The sequence below is a fragment of the Candoia aspera genome, chromosome 6 (assembly GCF_035149785.1).
Source record: "Candoia aspera isolate rCanAsp1 chromosome 6, rCanAsp1.hap2, whole genome shotgun sequence".
Classification (NCBI taxonomy): domain Eukaryota; kingdom Metazoa; phylum Chordata; class Lepidosauria; order Squamata; family Boidae; genus Candoia; species Candoia aspera.
In genome coordinates this window covers 27,386,189-27,398,493 of record NC_086158.1, presented here as the reverse complement: position 1 = coordinate 27,398,493, position 12,305 = coordinate 27,386,189, and the positions used below count along the sequence as shown (strand labels likewise).

General features: G+C 46.2%; 1 protein-coding gene across 1 annotated transcript; it reads right to left on the bottom strand.

The window, feature by feature from the left end:
• Positions 1-4,271: 4,271 nt before the first annotated feature.
• Positions 4,272-10,694, bottom strand: LOC134500557 (zinc finger protein ZIC 4-like). Its single transcript, XM_063307897.1, has 2 exons — positions 9,503-10,694; positions 4,272-4,717 (listed from the first exon to the last, which is right to left on the bottom strand). The coding sequence occupies exons 1-2, from the start codon at positions 10,692-10,694 to the stop codon at positions 4,272-4,274; spliced, it is 1,638 nt and encodes a 545-aa protein (XP_063163967.1).
• Positions 10,695-12,305: the final 1,611 nt, after the last annotated feature.

Below are 12,305 nucleotides of genomic sequence, written 5' to 3'. Positions count from 1 at the left end.
GACTTTGACAGAGGGGAGAACAAATCGCTGACAAAGGACCTTTTTACATTTCATAAGCGTTGTTAGGACGACGAAAAGGAATTTCTCAGATAATAACTTCCCACTTCAAAGATTTCTCAGTTCAATAGCAATTGGATCATCCTTTTTTATTCAGCCACAAGGGCTAGCACTAAAGACGACTCAACTGTTTGTGTCCCCCCCCCCCCGTGTGTGTTTATTTTTCCCCTATTCATTGGAGTACTTGGATAAAATAAACACAGACAATTACCGGAACATGGACTTCTAACTTTCTTGGGATCATATGCCCATTGCCCATGGCCTCAGACTTGGCAATGTCAAGTTCTGGAGCCTGGTAAAATAGGACACCCTTTTGGAACCCACCTCTGTAATTTAGGACTTGTTTCGTTGCTTCTTTCAAGAAAACAATATGCTAGGAATTCTAAAGATCACACAATCTTTATTTGTAAAGCTGGACAGAGAGGCGTCTTTTTCTGTTTTAACTTTTACTTCAACACAGTGGAGTTATATACTGATACACAATGATATATGGAATATGTAGACATATCAGTATATGCATTTAGGGATGAATCTTTTTTTTTTAAAAAAAAAATCCCACTGCTAAATTGCTAATCCAATCACTAAATTGGATCCTCAAGCAATTTAAGGGATAGAGTATCTATATATGGGAAAATGACAATATTCAAAAATCATTGCCCAAACAGAACAATCAAATCTCCTGCTTCCATGGACAAAAACAATAAACACAGGGCTGGTGGAAGGTTACTTGGAAGAGATGTTCAAAAAGAGGGTGTGAGCTCACTAAAGAAGAAACTTCCTGCTCCATATGGAAAGTGCCCCTGACTTGCTTGCAACAATCTTCTTCAAGCCTAGGGGGTTGCTTTAAAGCTGTTTTCAGAGAGCCATGTCCCTGATCTTAAAAGGGCTTGGCTTGGAGATAATGCCATATGCCATGATGTTCTATGGAGATAATGCCACCAAGTTCTATGGCTGCGAAGGTTTGCCTAATATTGGTAACTTTTCAATAGCTGCCTCATCCCCATTTCTCTTAATCACAGCGGCCCAAGATTCTGTCTCAAAGGCTTCCCTTCCAGGGCAAGCCGGTCCGGCAAGCCAAAGGGGACGAGATGGAGGAAGAGCCGAATGAATGCATTAAGCTAGCATGAAAACCAGAGGTCAGCACAAATGTGTCTTAATAGACTGTCTCGAATGGAGTGTGCCTTCCTTTCAAGGGTGCCTGCTTTTGCACTGCTCATTACCATAGCGATCCTAACGTGGCATGTTGATGCACCATAAAGCTCACACTTTCAACCCCCGCAGCCCCCATCATCACTCCACCCCCGCCCCAAATCAGAGCCTTTGAACAAGGCTGGGCTTGATTAGACCTTTCTCCTTTTCTTCCCTCTCCTTCAAACCCATTTCCTCGCCTTTAGAAAAGTTGCCGTCAAATCCCAAAGGCCGCCTCTGATCAGGGCCCAGAAGAAGGGAAACAAAAGTGAACTGACGGGCTGCGATTCAAGCAGGCCCATTTTTCTTTCTGACATTCTTATCCATTCTGAATATAGGGCTGGAACAAGGCCTCCCATTCGCGTGGGGTTTTCCTTGCCCCGGAAGCTCGGACAGGAAGGGGAATTCTATGTCCATCACAGACACACAAAGGATGGAGAGAAACGTAGAGGTAGAGATAGAGATGGATGTATACACTCACACTCTCTTAGACATATATACACACATATACACTGGGCTGGAAGCTGAAAAATCAATAAAGATCAGGTTGGGCCAGCTGGGAAGGGGGTTTAGGAAATCAGAGGTTGGGGGTGGGTGATGGCAGGAAGAATCTCTTAGACCTAAATATTATGTCCTTCGTGAAAAGGCTAGATGGGCTCCAGACTTCTCTTTTCAATCTTTTAAAGTATGACTTGCCTACTGCTATAGAAATCTTAACTCACCATGAAGATTCACCGTTGCGAAGAAATACTTTCATTGTGAGAGCCTGCTTTGATGTCTAAGGCATAAGATGCAGGGCTTTTCAGCTGCCTCTGTCTAGATTACCTTGAGAGCAACGAGATAGACATCTGTAACAAGCAAATGAAAAATTAAAGGTGATTAGCCTACGCATCCAAAACCACGGCTTCTGTAAAGAAAGAAATCAGGAAGAAAAGATGTGGGCTGGAGGTGGCGATGGGAAGCCGAGAGGCTCAGCAGAAAATTCCAGGCAAGGTAGAGCACATCTTCTCCGCTTGCCAAAGGCCTCCATAGCTTCACTTTCCCAGGTTGCCTCCACCATCAGCTCTGAGGAATTAACAACAACAGGAAGAAAAAAAAAACTGTGGAAAATACTGAATATATCCTTCTAGTTTTAAATTCTGATAATCAGTGATGGACATGTAGTTATTGGGTTGCTCCTCCCATTGCTTTTAATCAGGCAATATTGGATGATATTGTGGATGTAGGGTACAGGACTGAAGAATCATACATTCGACTCCCAGGCTACAACTGAAAACAGAGAGAATAACAGAGAAGCTGTAGGAACATGAAGACATGAATTACCCTAATTGTAATTGGATTTTGGATATAAGTACTACATGTTCACACTCACATAGTATGTCCCACTGAATTCCAGGGGACTTACTGGGCTGCACCCCAAAAATGGAAAGGTCAGAAAAAATATTTTTACTGACACCAAGCAGAAGTAACCAGATGCTTATAATAGGAATCACTCAGAGTAGGGATGCAGATTTTATATCCTTCTCTACATAATGGAGGGAAGAGTCCATACAGAAACTATTGCAGCAAAATGCTAGCGTTCAGAAAAATGAGCCCTCTTTCACAGCATTGATCAGAATCAACTGGACAGCCCAGAAACCCCACCTGGAAGTAGGATACATCAAATGATATGGGGCTCTTAGGGTGACCTGATGGCTTTAGGGCCTGACATAAGTAACTGAACATAAGGATTTTTTCCCCCATGCTCAAACTGGAATGCATTTTGCTTTTCATCCTCACCCCTCCCAGGTGAAGAATAGGCAAAAGGGGCAAAAATTGGGGAGGATTCATAAGAGGCCTCTCGATATGCTAGAGATTTGAAAAAAAACATTTATTTTTACCATTACAAAATAATAATAATAATAATAATAATAATAATAATAATAATTTTACATAACCCTTGTGCATTTCAAAACAAGAGTGCCACTGTGTTTACTCCCATTGTTTGTGGGTAAATCTACATATTGAACTTCTGGACAATCCAAGAGTCAACACAATGACGTCACTCAGAACAGCCCCCCCCCCCCCATCTTTAATACGGATCTCACTTTCCATCCACCAAGAAATCCAAGAACTCACAGAAATAACACTGGGAGCAGGAGTGGGAGAGCAAAGGAGAATATGTTTGTGCATTTAAAATCCATTACTTGTGTAAATTAAAATGTACCACAAATCATTAAGCCACCCTTGGGTCTGTTTTATTAGTGACAAGTGGGAGAGTATACTGGTGAAGTCGGGGCAGTAAAGAGGTGTTTTTTTTTCCCAAAAATGTCAACTGAGCTGGTAAATTAATCAAGGTATTTAATTGAGTGGTGTACAGTTGGCTACCCAGTAACATATTTATAGATACCCCTTTTTCAAAAAAAGCAAACGCACGCCACACACACACACAAACGTAGTCAAAATTAATTTTTTTTTTTTAAAAAAACCCACTGGGGAACAAAAGAGTCCAAGAAAAACACGGTCACGAGGTACCAGCACCGAGGATCGCGACTGTTCAGCTAGAAATCGGTAGGAAAACGCTTTGGTTCATTGATACAAAAAGCTGTGTCAACTCAGTTTGACACTTTTGTAAACGTTGGGCAGAAGGTGATCCAAGCAGGTACAGAATGGGGTGAAAAATAAAATAATACCAATAGTTAAACACAAACAAACAAACAAACAAACGAAAACCAGGAGTTCCTGGGAAAAGATGTAAGGGGGAGGGGGCTGCCGTCTTGTGTGCTTGGCACCATAATAAATACAAAAGGAGGGAGGAGGCCTTTTTCATTATTTTTTCCCCCCGCAGTGCGTCTTCTCTCCGGTGGCCAGTGCAGCGATTCTGATCAAAGGTGCCTGGGAGAAGGGGAAAGAGGCCGGGGAACGGGGGTGCTCCCCAGCCTTGGCTCGATTTCCGTCCCTTCTCCGAGACCCTGGTCAAAGTCCCGAAATTTCTGGGAAAGAAGAAGGCGGTCGGGTTGGCGGCGGGCAGTCCTACTGCAGCGGCGTTAATAATTGGGCCCGGGCTCGCAGTTTGTGAACGTGGCCTCCCCTGCGTGGGGCGAAGGAGAGTTACTGGGTGGCGTCGGGATGCCGCTGGCCCCGGAGCTCTGACACACGTACCATTCGCTCAGGTTCGCTGCCGCCTGCGTGGAGGAGGCCGCTGGCGGCGGCGGCGGCGGCGGCGGCTGAGGGGGGTCCCGGCCGCAGTCGGACGAGGGGGAGACCAGCGAGGGGGTGGAAGACTCGTAGCCCGAGCTGGGAGGCGGGGACTTGCAGTGGACCTTCATGTGCTTCCGCAAGGAGCTGGGATGCGTGTAGGACTTGTCGCAGCCCCGCACTTTACAGTTGTAGGGTTTGTCGCTGGTGTGCACGTGGGAATGCTTCTTCCTGTCGCTGCTGTTGGCGAAGCGTCTCTCGCAGCCTTCGAACTCGCATTTGAAGGGCTTCTCTCCTGCAAAGAAAAAGGCATTCCGGGGAGACTTGGCAGAACGGCCTGGGAGAGAAGAGATCGCCCAGGGAAGTGGGAGGCATAATCTTTTGGGGAGGGGCCGAGAGAAAGAGGCTACGGGTTATAAGCTATTTACTGGAGTAAACCCCACTTCCTTTTCTTCAAGCCCTTTGCAGCCATTGATCTTCGGGGGACAATTTTCCCTTCTGGCAACGGCGCCGAGTTCTCCGGTGCAATTCAGGCCTGCTGGGATTCAGGGGAGGTCTCTAAAACTACTGGGACCCTCTTTTGCGGGAATCTCGGGGTTATCAATGCCTCCCTTCCAGAAGAAGTAAGCATGTTCTCCTTTCACAGAGAACAGGCTGATACGAAGCAAGAGAATCCCCACTAGGAGACAGCTATGTTTCATGCTGGCAGGGTATAGTCAAAAAAGTCAAGATGGCAGCACCATGGCGTGATCAAGGCTACCACCTTGACTATTTTGACCATGTTTTGCAGACCCTCCTGTGTGACTATCTCCTCTTCCAGAATCCCTTATACCTTTTCTGCCCTCTAGTCTTCCTTCCTAAATGCACCATCCTTTGCCTTTACAAAAGCCCTTTGCTATCTGTTGTTTTAGAAATAGCTACACAACTTGTCTTACACAAAATTCAAAAACAAACAATTGTGGTCTTTGGGTGGTATGCCTCTCTTTCACCTTGCACGCTTCCACCAAATTACCCTACACACTTCCAGTCATCCTCTTATATATCCAGGCTAAAATACAATCAGACAGGAAGCACAATATTTGGCTTTCCTTGGAAACTATAATTTACATATGGTTTGGGATGAAATACTGACAAAAGGCCAGAAGGAAATCCAGCCTTTTGGAAGAGTGTGTGCACGGTCTTCTCCAAGCTCACGTGTGTATGCACAAGTGTATCCCAGCCTTCTTCAAAACGGTGTGTGTGCAAGTATGTATGCTTGTTGGTATACTATTCCTGGAGAATCAAGGATGTCCATCTTCAAAATCAAGGTCTGTAATTTCTTTAGGATTGGCTTCTCTTAATTTCTCTGAAAGTTGTGAAATATCTTCTAGAATCTGGCAAATAATATTTGGTGGCATCCTTCCCGGATGCCTGCCACTTTATTACGTACAATACCTAAATATCTAGAGGGGTCACCATAGCATTATTTTCATGAAAGCCGGTATGAACTTCATGGTATGGGTGCCGGGCCAAGATTTCAATTTTCCTTCAAGACATGCTGTAAACAATAGCATGGGGAATATACCTAAATAAGGAAGTGGGTGGTAGAAGGCTTTGAGGACAATGACAAAGCTTTCATGAAATCCAACAGATCAGTACTGGGACAGTAGTATGAAATACCAAACGCTGGATGGATAGAGGAAAAGTGCTGTTGGAGGGAGATAAGGTAAGAAAGCCTACTGCTTTCTTATGAAAAAGGACTGGATTTGGTTTATGCACCAAAAACTGAGTGAGTGATCGAAAGCTCAAGGAAGAGGTTGCAGTCACGTGCTCTGAAGTTTCCATTGGGCTCGGATGTATTATTTGAGGTTGGGCAGTCAGGGATGGGCAGTTATGATAACAAAGATATAACTGAGATGAGATATGAAAAGCCAGATCTTGTTTTATAAAGGTGTGTGTGTGTGTCTACAGCATTTCTTAAAAATAACTTCTTAAAGAGTCCAGATAATATATTTTGACTTCAGTGCAAAGCATCATTTAAAACTGGGGAAGTCCTTTTTAAATATCCAATATGCAAAGCTAGCTGGTTTTTAAAATAGCTATTCATTTAAAAACAACTGAGGACACACTTGCCTTTTGATACATAATGGCTCTAATTATTGCAAGTGTTTAAGAAAACAACAACTACAAAATTCCCAGCATCAACCTGGTGGGGCTGCTGATTTTCAAGAATATTGGTGAAAATGCCAATATTATTCTCAATCCATAAGAGAAAATAATGGGTTTTTTTTCAAATAAGAACCAAACAAGATGTTTTCCCCCTTTCATGAATTTTGTATTGGTGCACTGATGGTGGGGGGGGGGGAGAAGGGAGAGAAATAAAAAAAGACATCTTCTTATATTTTGATGGCCCTTTAAGCATTTTAATTATAGTTCCTTGTACAGAAACAGTTTGACCTTCCGCTGCTCAGCTGAAATAACAAATCAAGGGGATCCATGTAGTGCAAGCAAGCTGGAAGTTAAGAGGCCCTGGGGAAAGGTTTTGCCATAAACCCTCCTGCCAACGAAGGGAATGGGTTGCCTTCAGGTAAGGCTCGCCTTCCTCAATCTTCCTTCACTCATCTAGCATGTGAATTGAGACCAAAACTAAAAGCTGACCTTGAACACAAGAACTGACTTGAGAAAAAGTGGATCCTCACCGCTGACTGAAACTGGTTCCACAAACATGTCTGCCACCAGCTCCAGACTAAAATTCTTTTCTGTACAGAAGTATGTATTATTCAAACAAGAGAAAGAAATCCATTTCTGGCCTTTCTTTGAAAGCTTCCTTTTCCTAAACTGGTGGTGGCTGGGTCAGTGGGGAGGAAAGCATTGAAACTGGGGGTGCAGGGGCATGCGTGCAAGCCCCATGGAATTTGTACCGCCATTTTCTAACCCCCACTTGTAGCTCTAGCAGGCCTGGCTGCTGAGCGCAAGATGTACAGCACTGAGATTTTAGCATAATCCTCCCAACACTGGGACTGGATTAAAGTCTTTGCAAAATTCTCGAGGGGGAAGGGAAGGAGGAGGAAGATCTATTTTGCCAGGCTTACTGCTATAAATTACAAGTTAAAACAGACCTTCCTTACTGCGGCCTAAAATTCTCTTTGGTTGCAATTGTCCCTGGCCAGCTCTAATGGTAAGGAAGAGATTTTTGCTTTCTGTTTTTTGCATGTGCCACTCTATTAGGAATTAATTTCTCTCTCTCTCTCTCTCATCCTCTCTTCCCCTCTGCTCCAAAAATCTGCTGCTTTCTGCCATATCAGGAAATGCAACATTATTTATATTGGAGAAAGCCATTTTCTCTTGCAAATCTAGAATTGTCTCAATGAATAATTTCTATGAAGGTCTATTACAATTTTAGACATATTTGGGTTTGAGAATTTCAGGTAGAGACAGTCAAATTAAAGTATTATTCTGCAATCAGGCCTACAAATTTCCAGTTGTATTCCCTGGCCTTGATATGCCACCATTCCCTTTAAAAGAAAATTACATGGGAAGCTAGGTGAAATAGTATGTATGATAGGATACTTCATATAATAAACCCATGAGTTGGCATCTTTTTCATGTGCTCAACTGCACTGCTGTAGGTCAAATTTACAAGAATTTGAGCATTTTCTGCTTCAGAGACTTCAAAAGAGAAGGCAGTGAAAGGGCACTAAAAGTTTGTTTATTTAAGAAAGACATCATGACTGAAGAATGAAGTATCTTCTTTAATGGCTTCCTACTTACCAAACATGAAGATGCTTTGGGTATTGTTTGTTGTTAAGGATTATATATTCCAAATAATATAAATTCTCTAACAAAAATATCACTAGAAGATTAAAGATAAGATGGAAATAAAGAAGAGTGGAGCAAAATCATTTAATCGCTAAGGCAAAGATGCCTTACAGTGGTAGAGAAGGGAGGAACCTAGCAATGTTGAGTTGTAAGAAGATCTTACAGTAGGATTAGTCATTTCTTAGTCATTTCCGTAGGGTTGCCCTGTAGGAAGGGGGTGCATGTGGGAGAGTGTGTGTATAAAACTATACTCTGGAACAGATTAAATTTTCCAAAAAGGCTTATCTTGTGCTGAATCAGTGAGAAAAAAATTGAGAAGAGGAGTTGGGGGAAGTCAAGTAAAATTACAGATACTGGCTGTCAATCTCATTTACAGTGTAAGGCTTCACAGGGTGGTTCCAGAAGTGTGAAAACTTTCTAAGTTTCAATTTATTTTCTCTAGATGCTTTTGTGGAAGACTGGGGTCAAAGATAAACACTGCAAGATTTTCTCATTTGAATAGCTTGTCTTTTCATCTTAACTAGAGGAAGAAAAACTCCAATGTTTCCAACCTAAACTCCCTATAGGATGCTGGCCGGTGACCTTTTCAAATGGGCAACCCAGGAACATTGAATCACACACACACACAACCACCAAATCCATGCACATCCCCGCCATCACTTTCCAGGTTCCAAAAATGAACCACCCCATATTTCTAAACATACAAACGTTAAAGAAGTAAAGGGCATTTGGGGACTATCCTCAGGGCTCCTTGTCCAAAACAAAAAGAGGGGACCGTGCAGCTGTGTTTTTCTCACAAGGAAGGCGCAGCGGCATCACTCACAACTGCCTAGACAACTTGCAGCTTCCTTTGTCTGCTCTTAATTTGCAAGTTCTTGCACCAAGATTGGATGTGTTTTCCTCCTTGGAAGGACTTTGGAATCTCTCTCCCTCCCCCACAACCGCCAAAAAAGGCCAACCTAAATTGTGGGTCTTTCTTTCTTTCTTTCTTTCTCTTTCTTTCTTTCTTTCTTTCTTTCTTTCTTTCTTCACTGACACATACAAAGACACACATGCAAACGCTGCAAATGCAAGGCAAAGATCTAAACCAACTCTTCTATGGGGATTACTGAACTACTGTAGCTTTAATTAATTCTAAGTATAATTAGAGGGAATCTAAGGAGGAAAGGAGGAGGGGGGAGGAAGAGGCTGAGGAGGAAGAGGAAGAGGAAGAAGAAGAAGAGCACGTGCATCAGCAGATCTCCGACTCAACAGTAATGGAGCAAGACCATCCTATACTGACCTGTGTGCGTCCTTTTGTGGATTTTGAGATTTTCCGACCGAGCGAAGACCTTGCCGCATCCCGGGAACGGGCAAGGGAAAGGTTTCTCCCCCGTGTGGACGCGGATGTGGTTGACCAGTTTATATTTGGCCTTGAAAGGCTTCCCTTCCCTGGGACACTCTTCCCAGAAGCAGATGTGGTTGGACTGCTCGGGCCCGCCAACGTGCTCCACGGTGACGTGAGTCACCAGCTCGTGCATGGTGCTGAAAGTTTTCGAGCATAATTTCTTGGGAGTCTGATCCAGTTCAATCCACTTGCAGATGAGCTCCTGCTTGATGGGCTGCCTCATGTAGCGAAAGAAAGCCCCGGGGCCGTGGTGTGAAGTTAAATTCACGTTCAGGTTCATGCTACTGTAGCCCCGGAAAGAGGAAGCCGCGAAAGGATCTGCCCGGGAGATTGGTCCTGGAGTGAAAGGCTCCGACCTGGCGTACATTTCTCCAGGTAGTCCCAGCCTGATCTGTCCGTTTAGATGGCCACCTGGAGGTCCATGGGGAGGTTGTTCATGGTGGTGGAGTCCAGTGAGGAGCGAATGAGTCCCGACTTCTGAGTGGTGGTGGTGGAGGTGGTGGTGGTAGTGGTGGTGGGGAGCATGGTGTCCGGGGTAGCTACCTGTTGTTGAGACAAATATTCCGTGATGAGAACTTGGAGCAGCAGGGTGTGGATAAGGGAGCCCTGGCATAACAGGGGCAGTCAGATCCCCGTGCAGGAATAAATCTCGACCTGCCGAAAGAGCCTGGCTTGGGTGAGGGACCGCATAAGGGACTGTTGTTGACTGCCCCCGGCCCAACTCTCCAGCTGGCCGGGGGACCACTTCAGCTTGGCCTGTCACGGGATGGTGGGGATGAGTCTGCGGGTCAGGACCGAGCTTAAGGGCCGCTGGGTGATGATGATGAGGAGGAGAGTGATGATGGTGGTGGTGGTGATGGTGATGGTGGTGTCCCATGTGTTCTGACCGGAATGGACTCAGACCAAGGCGGGATCCTCCAGGGTGCTCCCCGGGGCGCGTGGGAACGATGGAGTGGGAATGCCCGGCGAAGCCTGTCATGCTCTGAGGGGAGTGGTGGCGGCGGTGAGGAGGATGAGGATGCGGATCCCCTGCCAAGCCTACTAATTTCAGCGCGGAGTTCCGCTTGGAAAGTGCCGCCGACCCCATTACTGGCTTCCCCAAAGCTCACTTGGTTCTACAGTTCTAAAAAGTCACCTGACAGCGGGGGGGGGGGGAGCGAGAGCGCGAGCGAGCGCGCGTGAAAGGCAGGGAGAGAGGGAGAAAGCCAGCGGTGGAAAAAACTTTTCGGAAAGTTTTCCTCCCCCCGGAAAGGTTTCCTCTCTCCCTCTCTCTCGGTCTGCACTATTTGGCTTTGTTTTGGTTTTGCTTCTTCTTCATGCTCCCCCTTTCTTTCTCTCTCCCCTCCCTTTATTTTCCTCCTCTCCCTTCCCCTTTCTTTGGGGGGGGGATTTTTTCTTTTTTTTTAATGCCTACGTGGAATCCCATATGCTTTGAGAGGCAGCAGCAGGACGTTGGGAGGCTACTGAATAGAGCTTCATAGACTCGGCTCCAACCCAGAGAGCTAAACAATCAGGACGGTCGCTGATTGGCCGAAGCTGCCTGACCGACGTCAGCGATGACAGGTCTCCGCTGAAGTCTGAAAAGATTTAGGAAGGAGCGGGGAGGAAAAAGGCGGGGAGGGATGAAGAGGACACAAGGAGATCTGCGCGTGCGCGATGCTGGTGGGTAATTTCCAAAAGACCCTTTGCATTTCCCCTCCCTCCTCCTCCTTTGCTCCTCAGCTCTGCGCCGGCCCCGCCGAGCCTGTGTGCTGTTATATTTTCTTTCCCGCAAATAGTTTTCATCGGCGTTTTCATTAACAGAGTAAAGGTGGCGGAACATCTTTCCGACCCAAGTCAAACGGTTCTCGGTGCCGTTCAGCGCTCTTGAGCAGTTTTTGAGGAGCAATGCCACGGCGGCGGCTGCTCCTGGAAGTGCGCAAAGGCGAGGCTGGCGGGGGACTCTGGTGTTCCCCATCCTTTCCTGTGCCCCGCTGGTGGCCCCCATTGCTTGGAGTCGCCCCGTTTTCCTGCCCCCCGAATTGCCTGGAGCGAGACTCGAGCCTTTGCGGGTCTTCACGGTTCCCCCGCCCTCCACCTTTGCCAGGTCTCAGTCTCGGCCAGCCTCTTAATCAGCAGACGATCTAATGGAGAGCCGAGAGCGGAGTCTCCTTCCCGGGCGAAGGGCCTGATTGGCTCCAGGGCACCTCAAGGCGAGCTTGCGGCTCCTTCCCGCCACAAAGATGAAGGGAGACAGGGAAGAGAGCGCGGCGCCGAGAGGCTTCTCTCTGAACTTCCGCGCTGGGTTTGGGTCTGTTGGGGCTGGAGTGGGAGAGAAATCCTGGCCAGGCCAAACCGCGGCGGGAATCCTCAGGGCAGAAGTACGGAGGAGAAAGGCTGCCCCGGGAAGGCTCCGCCAGACGTTGCAAGCTCGCCTCCGCCCGCCTTCTCTGCTCTAGAGACTCCCCGCTTAGGAATGGCTTCGGACAACAGGCTCCGCTTCGGCATTCTGCAATATACCGGGCATGATACATAGATAAGTGACAGATTTTCTCGAAGGAGATGGTAGAACTTGAAGATGTAGAAGATGATGTTATGGATCCTTTCCAAACTTGCGCCCCCCATCCGCCCCCAGTTTGACTACTGATTATTTATGGCACACACATATATGGAGGGCCCCAGTTCCCAACAGAAATGGGTACAATGAGGAAAAGACAGG

Coding starts and splice junctions, on each gene's coding strand:
- LOC134500557 (XM_063307897.1), bottom strand. CDS start 10,694: ATGGGGTCGGCGGCACTTTCCAAGCGGAACTCCGCGCTGAAATTAGTA. Junction 4,718..9,502: donor CCACAAAAGGACGCACACAG/GTCAGTATAGGA, acceptor TTTTCTTTGCAG/GAGAGAAGCCCTTCAAATGC.